Source organism: Antechinus flavipes, chromosome 1, assembly GCF_016432865.1.
Source record: "Antechinus flavipes isolate AdamAnt ecotype Samford, QLD, Australia chromosome 1, AdamAnt_v2, whole genome shotgun sequence".
Lineage (NCBI taxonomy): Eukaryota > Metazoa > Chordata > Mammalia > Dasyuromorphia > Dasyuridae > Antechinus > Antechinus flavipes.
The window spans coordinates 698,291,254-698,307,244 of NC_067398.1; the positions used below are offsets into that span (position 1 = coordinate 698,291,254).

Genomic DNA, 15,991 nt, shown 5'->3' on the forward strand with positions numbered 1-15,991 from the left:
TCCCATATCCGGAGGATGCATTGAGTAGCTGAGCAGATCCTCAGCCCCCAGGGGGCTGTGTGTGTGTGTGTGTGTGTGTGTGTGTACACACACTAACAAAATTCTAGGCTTTACAGGGTGCCAGGGGTAGCCAAAGAGAGAACATGTCTGTGCCTTGGGAAGAGTATTTCCAGTTGATCTTGGAAGAAAAGCTGCTGGCAGAGTGAGTGGGGAAGTGGAGGGGTCTGGGATAGCCCAAGTAGAATGCCGCCTCCCCCTGCAGAGAGCATTCAGAGGTGCAGTGGCCACTGGTCCAAGTGAAGGGTCATTCCCAAGAGCTGTCTGCTAACTTTGGTCAGTGGGGAGGCAGGGGCCAGAGAGAGCAAGATCTACAAGGTGACGGGGTTCCAGGCGAGGTCTCTGCCCCAAAGCTGTATCCCAGCTACTTCTTACCTCATGTTAGTCAATAGTTTTCCGTATCTGATACCTTGCGGTCCCTCTTCTCCCCTTCTTCTAGTCTCTGCCCACCTTTCAAAGAGGGCTTCACAGATTAGGATGAGATTGTTGAGATAGCCAGGGAGGACCCCCTTGGGAAGAAAAATAAATAGGGGATGTCTGAGCTAGAAGGGGGGGCATTTTTAGAACAGAGAAAGTCAGGGTTGAGAGGAGTCTCAGAATAGGGGATGTCACGACTGGGAGGGACTTTAGAACAGGAGATGTCAGGGCTGGGAGAGACCTTAGGACAGGGGATGTCAGAGCTGGGAGGGGACTTAGAATAGGAAATGTCAAAGCTGGGAGGAATTTGAGGGGCATGAATTCCAACCCTCTCATTTTACAGATGAAGAAACTGAAGTCCAAAGAAATTAAATGACTCCCCTGAAGTCATACAACTGGTGTGTTGTTGAGGCAGAATTTGAATCCAGATGTTCCTATCTCTAAGTTCGATGCTCATCCACAAAGCTTAATTAGCTGTCTCTTATTTATCTCTGTACATGTCATTTCTTCCAGGAGACCATAAACTCCTTGAGACCAGAAACTCCTTGAGACCAGAGACTTCCTCCTTTATTCCTTTGTAGCTCTATGGTCTAGCACAATGCTTGGCTCCCAGCAGTTTTCAGACAAGCTTATTGAATTAAATTTGATTGATCTGGGAGGAGCCTTAGGATACAGGGTGTCAGAGTGGGAGCTATGGGGCCCCCCACTCTACCTTGTATCTGGTCACTTTGTGTGAATTTGTACTTTTTTATTTTACACTTAATCTGTACTCACATATGCCTTTGAGTATAGGAACTGTGGCCAAAGCTCTAGTACCCAGCACAGAGGGAGGATTTGACATGTTCTTCACTGACGGATTGATTTACCTGGGAACCCAGACTATCAAAGGTTCACATGGTCTAACACCAGAAAGCTCCTTAGAACCCATTTGGTTGGCTCAACCTTCTCACTTTATATATAGAGAGAAACTGAGGCTCATTCAAGCTCCCATAGCAGGACAAGGCCCTGGCTGCTGAACGATGTGCTAAGAATGGAATTAAGTGGGCACCCGCTGGCCCCATCCAAGGGGCTCCCCTTGCCTCCTCTCAGTGGACCTCACCTTGGTTTCTGTCTCCACTTGATGACTCTGGCCGGACACTGAGGGAGGGCCCTCAGTGTCACGCCCCCACACTTTCTTCTTCCCCAGGAAGCCTCCGGTGCATGAGGACGGCTATATCAACCATGCTACCCAACTGCTGGAGAAGAAGCGAGAGATGGTAGAGATGGAGGAGGCCCTGCAGGCTAAGAAGGAGGTAACCTTTGTTTGTGTTCAATATACAGGGGAGAGAAGGGAAGAGGCAGGGGAGAAGAGATGAGGCTGCTAGTCTGTGTCTCTCCCTGACTTCCGGGGAGGCTGGGTAGCTTCTAGGTGTTGGGCTTAAGCAGTTCTGGGCTCTGTTCCCATTAGCTTCCCTCTCTTCAGACCAGTTCATTCGAATGTCATGATCCTCTTTGAGAACGAAGGACAAACCACAACTCTGTTAGTCCTGAGCCCTCCCTCAGGGGCAGCTGAGGATCCTCCTTGGGGGAGATGAGTGTCTGAATCTCAAGTAGGGGGAGATTTTGTAATAAAAGGATCCCAGATTGGGATTCAGAGACCTGAGTTCTGATGGCAGATTCACAATTAATCTGTGTGATGTTTGAACCTGGACAAATTACTTTCCTTTAGATGGAGTATCTTATTTATAAAAACAGGGAGGTGGGTGAGATATTCTCTAAGATTCCTCCCAACTCTTACCTTCCCTGTTCTAAGGCAAAGTAAGGTCCAGTCCTGATGTTTTCTGTTCTAACTCCCAACTCTGACATTCTCTGTTCTAAGGCCCCACTCAGCCTTGACATCCTCTGTTCTAAGGCTCCTCATAGCTCTGACATTCTCTGTTCTAAGGCTCCTCATAGCTCTGACATCCTCTGTTCTAAGGCTCCTCATAGCTCTGACATTCTCTGTTCTAAGATCCCTCCTAACCTGACATTCCCTGTTCTAAGGCCCTATCTAGCCCTGACATTCTATGTTCTAAGGTCCCTCTCAACTGTGATATTATCTTCCCTTGGCAGACTGTTTCAATATTCTTCCCACCTCTGACAGTCCCTATTCTAAGACCCCTCCCAACCCTGACATTCCCTATTCGAAGGCTCTATCTGGCCCTGATATTCTCTGTTCTAAGGTCCCTCCCAACTGAGATATTATCAGTTCTAAGATTTAATCTTCCCTGTAAGACTCTGTTTTAATATTCCTCCCACCTCTGACATTCACTGTTCTAAGATTTAGCCTAGGCCCTATGCTCCACATTTTAAGATCCCTTTGAGCTCTGCAACTTTAGAATTTTCCCCAGTTCTTGGCTCACTTCCTCTTTTCTCATAGCTCAGTAATCACTCAATGACCTGTAGGAGTGTGTGTGTGATGGAGCCCACCTCCACGTTCCAACTGAATCCCTCCCTCTCTCCCTTCTCAACACTCAGGAGTTCCAGGTAAAGATGTCAGCTCTGAAGCAGCGAAGGGAGGCACTGGACCAGAAGGAAGATGCATTGAAGGAGTCGATGGTCCGCTTTGACAAGTTCCTGAAGGTGGGAGGCTCCTGGAATGCAGGAGAACTGTGCCTCCTATATATGAAAGTTTAGGGGGTTTTGTTGACCCTCTATTTCTCTAAAGCATCCAAGGGGAAAGCCTTGTAGAGGGGGGATGGCCAGCTTAGAATCTCAGGTTAGACTTCTAGCAGGGATAGCCTCAGTGAACACCTCCCCCCAGCTCTGAAGATTCATCCCCCTCCTGCCCTGCCTAGGTTCCCTGACATTACCCAGAACCCCCTATCTCCAGAGAGGTGCAGCTATATCAGACCCAATGAACAAGCAGACAGAGCAGGCAAGGTCTAACCTGAGAGGTCAAGGGGAAGTGGCCAGACTGGAAAGATGGTTCCTCCTCTGGCCAGGACACAGAGGCCAAGAAGAGCCGGGCCCTGCGCCGTGCAGAGGAAGGGCGACAGACTGCCTCCCAGAAGGAGGCTGAAGCTGCAGCATTGAAGGAGGAATTGAAGGGGCTCATTCAGAGGAAGGAACAGCTGGAGCAGCAACTGCACAAATACAGACCCTTTGCCCAGTACCTAGAGCAGGTGGTGGCCCAGTCTGAGCAGGTGAGCACCGAGGCTGTTTGCCCCATGTCCAGCAGCAGCTGAGGCAGCCCCAGAGATACCCCCTTCCTCCTAGAAACCTACCCATTATTTATTAAAAGCAATAAACATAAAAGGAAGGAAGGAAGGAAGGCAGGCAGGAAGGAAGGAAGGAAAGAAGGAAAAAAGGAAGGAAGGAAGGAAGGAAGGAAGGAAGGAAGGAAGGAAGAAAGAAAAGATGGAAGGAAGGAAGGCAGGCAGGAAGGAAGGAAGGAAGGAAGAAAGAAAAGATGGAAGGAAGGAAGGAAGAAAGAAAGAAAAGATGGAAGAAAGGATGGAAGGAAAGAAGGGAGGGAGGGAGGGGGGAAGAAGGAAGAAAGGAAGGAAGGAAAGGGAAGGGAAGGGAGGGAGGGAGGGAGGAAGGAAGATACATGTATTCTTGGCAATGTGCCCTTTTTCTTTTTATGTTTATTAATATCTTGTTTTTATATCACCTAATTTCCCTATATATTCCTCCCCCAAGTCATTTTTTAAATGAAAAATTTTAAAGGAGGGAAAAAAAAAACAATTCAGAAAAATTAGCCAGCAAATCAGCCATGTCTGGCAATCTATGTGGCATTCTATACCCATAGCCCTCACATCTACAAAGAAGGGAGAGGGATAGAATCTTACCTCACTGTTTCTCCCTCCTCCTCCTTCTCCTCCTCACTTCCTGACTTCTTCCCTGGCTTCCTTCAGTCCCAGCTAAAAATCCCACCTTCTACAGGAAGTCTTTCCCAGTTCATCTCAATTCTAGCACCCTCTCTCTGCTGATTACCTCTAATTTATCTATCTATAGCTTATTGATATAAGCTTGTTTGCCTGTTGTCTCCTCACTAGACTGTGAGCTCCTGGAGAACAGGGTCTGTCTTTATTTCATCCCTAGCATCTAGCTCAGCACCTAACACATGGCAGATGCTTGAAAAAACCGGGGGCGGTCTTGATCCTTTTAACTTCAACAGAATTCAGTTTTGATTATGGTAATGGTCCTAAAGGGGAAAGGGTCTTAACTGTTCTGTGTGTGTATGAATGTGTGTGTGAGTATGTGTGTGTGTGTGTGTGTGTGTGTGTGTCAGAAAGAGACATATATGGTGCTCTGGGGAAGTTGGAATGATGGAAGTGGGATGGCTGGGCTTGTTTTGGTTTTGGTTCTCTTGAGGCCATAAATACAGCAGCCACTCACAGGCCCAAACCTACTATTGTCTAACATGACAGTAGTGTTTACTTCATCAAATGCTTTGTCCACATTATAGAGGTAATAATAACTGCAGCATTTCTCTAGGCTCCTAGTTAAGTAATCCTTGCAGAAAAGGAAAGAAGGCTAGTCTGGCATGAGATGTTCATTTATTTTGTACTTTTTAAACCAGATTTCCTTACTGTGGTCTGGACAGTGGAAAGCACTGGGCTTGGAGTGGGGAATCTTAAGTTCAAACCTAGCCTCAGACAGACATTTTCTGTGGGCAAGTCACTTCATCTAATTTGCCTCAGTTTTCTCATCTGTAACATGAGCTGGAGAAGGAAATGGCCAACCACTCTGGTATCTCTGCCAAGAAAACCCCAAGTGGAGTCAGGGAGAGTCGGACTTAACAAAATCACTGTCATGAAATGCGTCCCTTCCCCCTTAGACAGTTCAGTGGTCACGAGGTGGGGGAGCTCACTCTACTGGTAACACCCAATGGGCTCTGGCTCTGGCTCAGATGATCTTCAGCCTCAGCCTCCCCCAGTAGCAGGGATTATATCACGAACTACCAAATGCAGTGGGATAATGTTTCTAGATTCATATAATATAATACACACGATTACAAAAGAAAGCAGTTACATTGAAATGTAGTGGCAAAAATATTTTAAAACATAAGTTACAGATCCCAAATTAAGAACGGGTACTTGTGTTCCATTACACCTCTAAGCCTGATCTGTAAAATGGGGATAATATTACTTAGTCATAGGGTTTTTTTTGGGGAAAGTTACTTAAAGTTGTGGGAGTGATTGGAACCATCCACTATGCAGCCCTGAGTGCCTTCCCCTTGCCTTCTCTCCCAGTTTGAGGAGATCCCCGAGCTGATGGCCCGGTTCAGTGGGTTGTCAGAAACCCGAGCCATCCTGACTGAACATGAGCAGGCTTTACACAAGGCCGTGGAGGATGCAAGGGCAGAACTGCTCAAACTGGTAGAAGAAAAGAATGATGAGATCCTGCATCAGAATAACCACGTGGCCGACCTGCAGGTCCGATTGGAGGAGGTCAGGACGCAGGCCCTGCAATGGGTAAGTGGGCATGCGATCAGGCCCTTGTTCGGTCTCCAAAGCACCATTTCCCTTTCCCACTTCTGCTTCTTCTTTGGGGTAGAAAGTCATGGAAAAATAAGAGCTCACCTTTCAGGTTTATGCAATGCAGTTGAAGGAGGAAAGGGAGGCAAGATACTATCTCAGTTTTACAGATGGTGAAACTATGGTATAAAGTGATGCACCGACTTACCCATGGTCATACAACCTGGCTTTCTGGTGCCAATTCTAATGTTCTTTATTATTTCCATTTTACAGATAAGGAAACTGAGCCAGAATGATGAACTTGGCCATGGCCACAGAAATACTAGGGCTCAGAATAGTCCCTCAAACCCAGGGCTCTTGATTTGATTAGAAGTCTAGTGCTTCTTTTATTCCATTGTTCAATAACCTCCAATAATGTCTTGTTCCCTCTGAGATCAAATACAGAGCTTCCATTTGGCATTTAAATCACGTTCCCATCCTTCCTATCCTTCTAGCCTTGTGATCTATTAGTCCCCTTTCTCTATGTCATGGTCAAGTAATCAATCAATAAGTATTTGTTTTGTTAGATGCCTATATAAGGAACTAGAGATGCAAAGACAGAAGGGCAAAAGGTTTCTGGCCTCAAGGAGTTTATATTCTATTAACCAGGGGATGCAACAGCCAAGCTGTTTCCCATTGTGTATCTCCCATCTCTGAGCCTGTTCTATCTGGCTAATCTGTTTACTGCTGTTCAAGTATCTCCCATCTCTGTGTCTTTGTGTCTGGCTAAAGTGTTTCCTACTTTTCGTGTATTTCTCATCCCTGTGTCTTTGTATGTAGCTAAACTGTTTCCTACTGTTTTTGTATCTCCCACCTCTGTGCCTTTGCATCTGGCTAAATTGTTTCCCATATTTCCCATCTCTGACTTTGTATCTGGCTAAACTGTTTCCTCTATCTCCCATCTCTGTGACTTTGTATCTGGCTAAACAATGTTTCCTATATCTCCCATCTCTGAGCTTTTGTATCTGACTAAACTGTTTCCTATTATTCATGTCATGTATCTCTCATCTCTGTGTCTTTGTATGTAGCTAAACTGTTTCCTACTGTTTGTGTATCTCCCACCTCTATGCCTTTGCATCTGGCTAAATTGTTTCCCATATTTCCCACCTCTGACTTTGTATCTGGCTAAACTGTTTCCTACTATTCATGTCATGTATCTCTGTGTCTTTGTATGTAGCTAAACTGTTTCCTACTGTTTGTGTATTTCCCACCTCTGTGCCTCTGCCTCTGGTTAAACTGTTTCCTATATTTTCAATCTCTGTGACTTTGTATCTGGCTAAACAATGTTTCCTATATCTCCCACCTCTGTGCCTTGGTATCTAACTAAACTGTTTCCTACTATTCATGTACCTCTCACCTCTGTCTTTGCATGTGGTTAAACTGTTTCCTATTGTTCATGTATCTCCCACCTCTGTGCCTTTGTATCTGGCAAAACTGTTTCCTATTTCTCCCACCTCTGTGCCATTGTATTTGGCTGTGTCCCATGCCTGGTATGCCATCCGTTTTCACCTCAGCCTCTTGGAATTCCTGGCTTCCTTCAAGACCCAACTGAAATACATTTTACGCAAGACTTTTCTCATTCCCTCAACTCCTGGTTATCTCCCCTCAAAAATCAGTCTCATGTCTGTCTCTGTATCCTCCATAGCTAGTACAGTTTTGCACACAGCATACACTTAATGCTTGTTGACTGACTGATATGCTACTAGGTCACCTTGGACTTGGAAACGATTTTAATAGGGATGGGCTGGCAAATAGGAAACAACTGGCTCTCTGAGGAGGAAAAAATGTATGGGCCTACTTTTATGTTTAGTCTCTATTACTAAAATCCTTTATAACACTTTAAGTTTAGACAATAAAACAAATCCTGATTTTTGTAGCCTTTGCCAGTTTCTGAGTTGTAAATGTTTACATTGAAGAACTTTAAAAATTAAAAAAAATTTTTTTTTCATTTAAAAACATTTCCATATGACTCATGTTGGAAAAGAAAAATCAGAACAAAAGGAAAAAAAAAGTGAAAACAGTATGCTTCGAACCACATTTAGTCTCCATACTTCTCTCTCTCTGGATGTGGATGGCATTTTCCATATAAAGCTTATTGGAAATGCCTTGGGGATCACTGGATTGCTGAGAAGAGCTAAGTCGATCATAGTTGATCATCACATGATCTGGCTGTGGCTGTGTACAATATTTTCCTGGTTTTGCTCATTTCACTCAGTATCAGTTCATATTAAGTCTTCCCAGGCTTTTCTGAAATCATCCTGTTTGTCAGTTCTTAATAAAATAATATTCCATTACATTCATATGCCTTAACTTATTGTCAATTCCCAATTGATGGGCAGCCACTCATTTTCCAATTTTTCGGCACCGCAAAAATGGCCGCTACATTTTTGTACGTGTGGGTCCTTTTCCTTCATTAAATTTTTTTTGGGGGGTGGGGTACAGACCCAGTAGTAGCACTGGATCAAAAGGTATTGCCAATTTTTTCTGGAGGCTTGCCCAGGATCACACAGATAGGAAATGTTAAGTGTCTGAGGTCAAATTTGAACTCAGGTCCTCCTAATTTCAGGGCTGGTACTCCATCCACTGTACCACCTAGCTGCCCCAGGCATTCACAATTTGATAGCCCTTTGGGCATAGTTCCAAATTACTTTCCAGAGTGGCTGAATCAGTTCACAACTCCACCAATAATGTCTAGTGTCCATTTTCCCACATTTCCTCCAAATATTCATTATCTTTACCTGTCATCTTAACTAATCTGATAAAGGCAAAGTAGTCCCACAGCGCTGTTTTAATTTACGTTTCTCCAATCAATAGTAATTTAGAGCATTTTTTCATGACTATAAACAGCTTTCATTTTTTCATCTGAAAATTGTCTATTCATATCCTTTGACCATTTATCATTCACACCAAAAATCTAATACTTAGCTCTCCCTCAGAATATTTACCTGAGAATCCAATCTTTGGCAATTAGGAATATCTCCAAATTATCTTGCTTTTTCTTTTTTAAACTACCATGGATGGGGGAGCTTCCTAACCTAGTAAGCCAATTCATCCCATTGTTAAAGGATTCATCAGGAAATTCTTTATACTGAATTAGAACTCCCTTGACTTCTACCCACTGGATTGCTTTGTTCTTTAGGACCCAGGGTTGGCTATTTTAACAAGAACAACATTGCCCCCCAAGTCTTCCCTTTTGGCTGAATGGACTGATTCTTATTGAAGTCAATGGGAGGGAAAATATTTCTCTTCTCAAGGAATGACCTTCAGGGACTTGGTGGGGAGGTGATGTCAAAGATGATGAAGATTGACCAGTCTCCTGGATTTCTACAGTGCAAATGCTAAGTTAAATTTGTGATTCATGGCTCAGGACTAGGACTGATGATGAGGGATTCGGGGTTTGTCCACAATGGTCCCCTTCAGCTGAGCTGACTCCCCTTGATGTCTGCAGGAGTCCAAATGGGTTCACATCCAGAATACGGCAGCCCAGAAGACTTTGCTTCTTGGGCAGATCAAGATGGCGGCCCTCAACTTGTTCCAGATAGTCTGTAAGCAGAAGAAGGAAGTCCCTGCATTGGCTGTGGAGGACACCGAGGAGCAGCTGGAGCAGGTGTGGGCGCCCAAAGCCCCGGATGCACCCAAGTGTATCTCTCAAGCTCTAGAAGTCCCTCTATCCCATTATCTCCTCTGTGCTTCAATTTGTAAATGACCTGTTAGTTCAGGAAGTCAGAACACAGTGAATGATATCCAAGTCATACAGCTGAATCTTGTACAAGTCAGCAACGTGGGGAAGACTCAAAAGGAAAAAGCCCTGTCCTTTAAGGGGGGTTCTGGACCTGGCTCTATCTGTAACTTATTCTCCATATATGGGCAGGTCACTTTCTTTCCTCTGTAAAATGAAGTCTAAAGTAGATATTCTCAAAGGAAACTTCTCTGCCATGTTAGCAACAATCCCAGTTGTCCAATCTAAAGGCCTTTTCCTCCCTCCTCATCCTCCTAGACCCATCTGCCTCTTTTGGCACTGGAGGTCACCCTTTTCTCTCCGAGCTCCTCAAGAAGCTCCGTCTAATGGGAGACAGCCAACAAAAGTGTGCACACAAGTGAATGTACAGACAGGGAAGGCATGGAACCAAGAGGGGCAGCTCGTGAGTCTGGCAGGTGCTTCTGGGAGCCCCTCGGCCTCCTGCTGTGATGGCTCCTGGGAGTCCAGAAGCAGGTGACTGACTCCAGCTGTGGGGAGGGGGGCTCCCAGGTTCAGCAGTACTTCCAGGACCTTTCTGCCACGCTGGCCAAGTATCACCAGGGAGAGCCGGGGCCCTCTGCCGCTGACCAGTAGGGAAGCTGCCGATAGAAGAGGTAGGTCTGACCCCCTGCGTCCTGCAACGCTCACATGTGTCTGTTGTGTGTGTTGTATGTTGTATGTCTGCGTGTGTGCATGCGTGTCTAACAGGAAGCCCCAGCAGCCCGACCTGGATGCCCAGAAGTACACACAGACTTGTACGTGTCTCAGTCAGACATGGGACATTAACCCCTTCACTGTGATGACAACCCAACAAATCCATTTCGAGATTTATTAGGCACCTGCCATGTGTAAGGCCTGGTGGTGATGACCCCTTGCCCCCACCCCACCGCCCATCTCGGGGAACGTCCTCTCTGGGGGCAGGGTGAGATCAGGGCTGGCCCAGAGTGCCCGGTGCCAGCCCTCCAGGCGGAAGGAGCGGCAGGGCCTGGCAGAACAGGTTCCTCCTCTAGAAGGGAGGAGGGTGGAGGGGCAAGCAGAGCACGTTAACTGCTTCAGGCCCAAATTCAACCAGCTTTGTTCCTAGGGACACCACTGCTCTCAGGTGGGAGCCTTGGGATGGACCACCAGGCTGCTGGTTCTGGACAATGGGGCTGTCTTCCCAAGGGAGGAGGTGACCAGCCCACACACAGCTCCGAGAGGAATGGGTTCCCTGGGAGTCTGGAGTTCAGCCGGACCGTCGGTGGTGGGTGGCTGGGAAAGAGCATCTCACATCTTCTTCCTCATTTTGCCCTTTCGGTTGCCCCCAGGCCGCCTGCCGAAGGCGCTCTGCCGCAGCTCCTGGGCCCGGCGCCGGTTGCGGGCAGACAGCTGCTTGAGACCCCCTCGCTGCAGGAAACGCTGCTTCTCTGCGCGGCGACGCTGCTTCAGGATCTGCTGCTTGTTCTTCAGCTCTGAGCGCACGCGCCCACCGGCCCCTGATGTCCCGCCGGCCCCTGACGTCCGGCCCGCCGAGGCCCCTGGGGGGACACAAGGGAGGAAGGTCACCAGAGATGGCCTGAGAAATAAAGTAACCTGTCCTGGATGGGGAGAGAGCTGGGGATGTCAATCGGGGCCTTCATTCCGGCGTCTCCAATCCGGCCCCTTCCCTGGCTGCGGTGGGTCATCTGCTTTCCAACTGTTCTTCAGACACTTACCAGCTGTGTGACCCTTGCCCAGGCACTCAGTGCCTCAGTTCCCTCATCTGTAAGAGGAAAGCTTCCCCCCACTTCCAGGACCCCCAGACATTACAGCATTCAGCACAGACTGAACTGCACACCCAGGGGAAGGACCCCGGGCAGCCCAGACCATCCCAAAGACCTCTTCTGTCTCCTTCCTTCTCCTCCCATTGAGGCCGTGGACCCCGAATGGGCAACGTGTCTCAAAAAGCAGAGGATGACCCACTGGGGGGGCGTAGCTCTGGTGAATTGATCAAAACAATGATAATAACTGAACTTCAGCCCCTCAGGGGTAATGGCTGCTATCTCCATTTAACACTGAGCAAATGGGCTCGGAGAAGGCACCAGGAGCCGCTAAGAGGCTGAGGCAGGATTTGGGCAGGATTCGGACCAGCTACGGTCCTTGGAGAAGTAGGCAGCCGGGTGCCATCGCTCTAGATGAAGAAACTGAGGCAGAGAGAGGCAGGGGTCTCCAGGGACCCAAGCCCGTCCCCCAAGGACAACCCCTCGCATCCAGCACACGAGCACCTCCCAGGGACACCCCCGCCCAGCTTTCCCTGTCCGGCTCCTGCTCCCACTCTCAGGCCATTCCAGTGGTGGATGGAAAGCATGGCCGGTCCTGCCCCGGGGGGATTCTGGTCCCTGAATAGCACAAGCCGGACAGGTCACGGACAGGTCACTGTCAGCTCCAAGACGAGGAGCCTGGCGGGGGGATGGGAGCCGCCCAGAGCTGGTCCCCGGCTCCCACGAGGCTGCATGTCACACCTCCCTCCCCCTCCCCAGAGGCAGCCCCCCACAAGCCACTGCTGGGAAGTAAAAATAGAAGCCAGAAGCTGAGAGTGTGAAAGGAAGCCAGGGAGGCAGAGATGGAGAAACGTGGGGAGATAGTGGGGGGGCACAGAAACAAGGTCACATGTGGGAGGTCTGGCCAAGAGAACTGGGACGGGGAGAAGGGGTCCTGGGAGCACAGCCTGGGACACTCAGGCAGGCAGGAGACCCAGACAGGGAGCAGACACTGGGGGAGGAGAAACCCAGTGTGGGCGCACACACCTCACTGTCATCACACACACACACACACACACTCACACACTACATGAGACCCACACACTCTCACTGTCATTATAAACACACACACACTCACACATACTGCACACACTCACACACACACATACACACACACTCACACATACTGCACACACTCACACTCACACACATACACACACTCACACATACACACACACTCACACATACATACTACATGAGACCCACATACTCTCACTGTCATTATAAACACACACACTCACACACACTCACACATACTGCACACACACACATACACACACTCACACATACTGCACACACTCACACACACACACACATACACACACTCACACATACACACACACTCACACATACACACTACATGAGACCCACATACTCTCACTGTCATCATAAACACACACACTCACACACACACACTCACACACACATACACACTACATGAGACCCACATACTCTCACTGTCATAAACACACACACACACACACTCACACACACACACACTCACACATACACACACACTCACACATACACACTACATGAGACCCACATACTCTCACTGTCATAAACACACACACACACACACTCACACACACACACACTCACACTCACACACACTCACACACACATACACACTACATGAGACCCACATACTCTCACTGTCATTATACACATACTCACACACACACACACACATACACACTACATGAGACCCACATACTCTCACTGTCATTATAAACACACACACTCACACACACACACACTCACACATACACACTACATGAGACCCACATACTCTCACTGTCATTATAAACACACACACTCACACACACTCACACATACTGCACACACACACATACACACACTCACACATACTGCACACACTCACACACACACATACACACACTCACACATACACACACTCACACATACACACACACACATACTGCACACACTCACACACACACATACACACACACTCACACATACACACACACTCACACATACACACTACATGAGACCCACATACTCTCACTGTCATTATAAACACACACACTCACACACTCACACACACTCACACATACACACACACTCACACATACACACTACATGAGACCCACATACTCTCACTGTCATTATACACACACACACACACACTCATACTCACACACACACACACACACATACACACTACATGAGACCCACATACTCTCACTGTCATTATACACACACACACACACACACACTCATACTCACACACACACACACACACACATACACACTACATGAGACCCACATACTCTCACTGTCATCATAAACACACACACTCACACTCACACACACACATACACACTACATGAGACCCACATACTCTCACTGTCATTATACACACACACACACACACACACACACACACACACACACACACTCATACTCACACACACACACACACACACATACACACTACATGAGACCAGAAGTGGTGGGACAAGCAGCAGCAGGGACAGAGCCTGGTTCCGCTCCCCTGTGACCTTAAGGCACCGGAGGGGTCCCGAGGACACTTTAATGCTAAGAGCACAGCCAGGGGGTGCTCTAAGGTTGGCAAAACAGGGAGAGGCGTCTCCTAGGAGCCTCACAACTCCCCTGGGTGGCGGGGCGTGGTGTTTTCCCCACTTTTACAGAGGTGGAAACTGAGACTGGGAGTGAAAGGGGTCACCGAGCCAAAAAAGGGCAACTCCGGGTCCGGCACTGAGCACTGCCCGCTGCCTCGCTGTGCCCCCGAGACCCCTTGCCCCCTGGGCACAGAAGGGGGTCGGCACACAGCAGGAAGCCTGGCGAAGCGAGGGGCTGCCACGGATGCCTCAGAGGTGCCCCTGGTGCCAGAAGGCTGCCCAGCAGCCGGGAGAAGTGAGCTGCCACTCCGGGGGGGGGGGGGGGGCCCTCCAGCGGGGACTGGAGGCTCAGGGGTGAGGGGGGCCCTCTGGGGAAACGCCTGTTCACCAGTGGGATTCAGCTCCCAGCTGCCTGCAGGGGGCCAGCGCACGCCCCTCTGGACGCTGACTGGAGGAGGGCCGGGACACCGGCAGGTTCCCAGGGGCTGAGGCACTGCCCACAAGGTACGAGAGGAGAGAGGACCAAGACAGAATTGGCCTGGGGCCCCTGATGTTCTTCCTGGGGGACATTGGCCACTCATTTCCCCTCAGTTTCACCACCTGAAGGCTGGGTGGGTGGACACAGTGATCACTTCTCTCTCCTGCCTCAGTTTCCCCCCGGGTGGGTGGGCACGGGCTGCTTGGATCCCTCCCAGGTGCCACCCCCCCATCCCCCACTGGCTGCCCCTCACAGGCCGGCTCCCTCACCTCGGCCGCGGCCCCGGCCCCGATTCCAGCCTCGCCTCCTGGCCGCTCCCTCTTCCTCCTCGTCCGAGTCCCGGTCCCCAATCTTGTGCTTCTGCTTCCACTTCTGATAGCTGAGGTCAGCAGTTAAGGAGGCGCCCGGATGAAAAGAGCTGGAGCTGGGGGGGCCCTTGGGGACGAGCCGGTCAGACCCCCCTCATTTTCCAGATGGGGAAACTGAGGCGGGGGAGAAGAGTGCAGGGAGGGTCTCAGGGCCACCAGAGGGAGGGGGCGCAGTGGCTCCAGATCTAATTTTCTCCTGCTCCTCCTGCAGAAGGGAAGACCCCCCCCACCCCGGGGGCCAGCCCCGTCCCACCGCAGGAGGAAAGGATACAGGTCCCTCTTATAGGAGCTGCTGATGTACCGGCCGCTCTCCGTCTTTATCTTCTTCTTGTCCTCCTGGCCCGTGGCCCCCACAAACCGCTTCTTCTTACGGTCCCTGGAGGCCAAGGAGGGGGAGGGGAGGCAGAGCTGGGCTTCTCCTCGGGGCATGACCTCTCCCCTCCCCCCATTTCCCCCTCCCCCCTCCTCCCCCATTACTTCCCCCTCCCCCCTTACCACTTCAGCTGCTGCCGGCTCTTGGTGAGGCTGTGGGCCTCGTCGCCCATGAGGTCGAGGACGGCTCCGGACGCCTGCTGCTCGAAGGCGCTGCCCTCGCCCCCGATGCTCAGGCTGAGGGAAGAGGGTTTGTGGCGTGGGCAAAGGGTGGCACCTCCCCCTCCCTGGCGGGGTCCCTCGTCCCTCCCTTGCCCCCACCCCTGTGACCCCCCCTTGCTGCGCCCCTCACCCCCGCTCGCTGTCGAAATCCTTGGGCCGGTAGGGCACATAGAACTCCTCCTGCCGCTGCTGGGGCGCCCCCTTCCGCCTCTTCTCCTGGCCCGGCGCTGAGGGCCGCCGTCTCTTCGGGCCCAGGACCTGGGTGAAGGCCTCCTGGGGAGGAGGGCCACAGCCGGGCTGAGCGGTCCCCCCGCTCGGTGCTCCCTCCCCGTGACTTCGCTCTGCCCCTGAGCCTCGGCTTCCCCTCCTGTCTGACCCTCCCCCCACCCAAGCCAGACTAGGGGCCAGAGTAGACGGGGGAGGGACGGCAGGACAGACAGACATTTATTAAGCGCCTCCTGTGCTCAG

General features: G+C 49.9%; 2 protein-coding genes across 5 annotated transcripts in view; one reads left to right on the forward strand and one right to left on the reverse strand.

Annotated features, from left to right (window-relative positions):
• CFAP73 (cilia and flagella associated protein 73) lies at positions 1 to 11,099 on the forward strand. 4 transcript variants are annotated; one of them, XM_051972842.1, is made up of 8 exons: positions 6 to 202; positions 1,661 to 1,766; positions 2,971 to 3,075; positions 3,438 to 3,638; positions 5,694 to 5,915; positions 9,406 to 9,564; positions 10,207 to 10,310; positions 11,004 to 11,099. In XM_051972842.1, the coding sequence occupies exons 1-7, from the start codon at positions 144 to 146 to the stop codon at positions 10,288 to 10,290; spliced, it is 936 nt and encodes a 311-aa protein (XP_051828802.1). In that variant the 5' UTR covers positions 6 to 143; the 3' UTR covers positions 10,291 to 10,310; positions 11,004 to 11,099. The 4 variants fall into 4 exon arrangements, with proteins under 4 accessions (XP_051828804.1, XP_051828803.1, XP_051828801.1 ...); XM_051972843.1 differs by lacking the exon at positions 11,004 to 11,099 and having other exon boundaries at positions 2 to 202; positions 9,955 to 10,297; XM_051972841.1 differs by lacking the exons at positions 10,207 to 10,310; positions 11,004 to 11,099 and having other exon boundaries at positions 2 to 202; positions 9,406 to 9,948.
• Positions 10,512 to 15,991, reverse strand: part of DDX54 (DEAD-box helicase 54) — a 20,097-nt gene continuing 14,617 nt past the window's right edge. The window contains 5 exon segments of the mRNA XM_051972831.1: positions 10,512 to 11,213; positions 14,831 to 14,940; positions 15,201 to 15,305; positions 15,425 to 15,538; positions 15,654 to 15,796. Coding sequence (XP_051828791.1) covers positions 10,963 to 11,213; positions 14,831 to 14,940; positions 15,201 to 15,305; positions 15,425 to 15,538; positions 15,654 to 15,796 — 723 coding nt within the window. The 3' untranslated portion in view covers positions 10,512 to 10,962.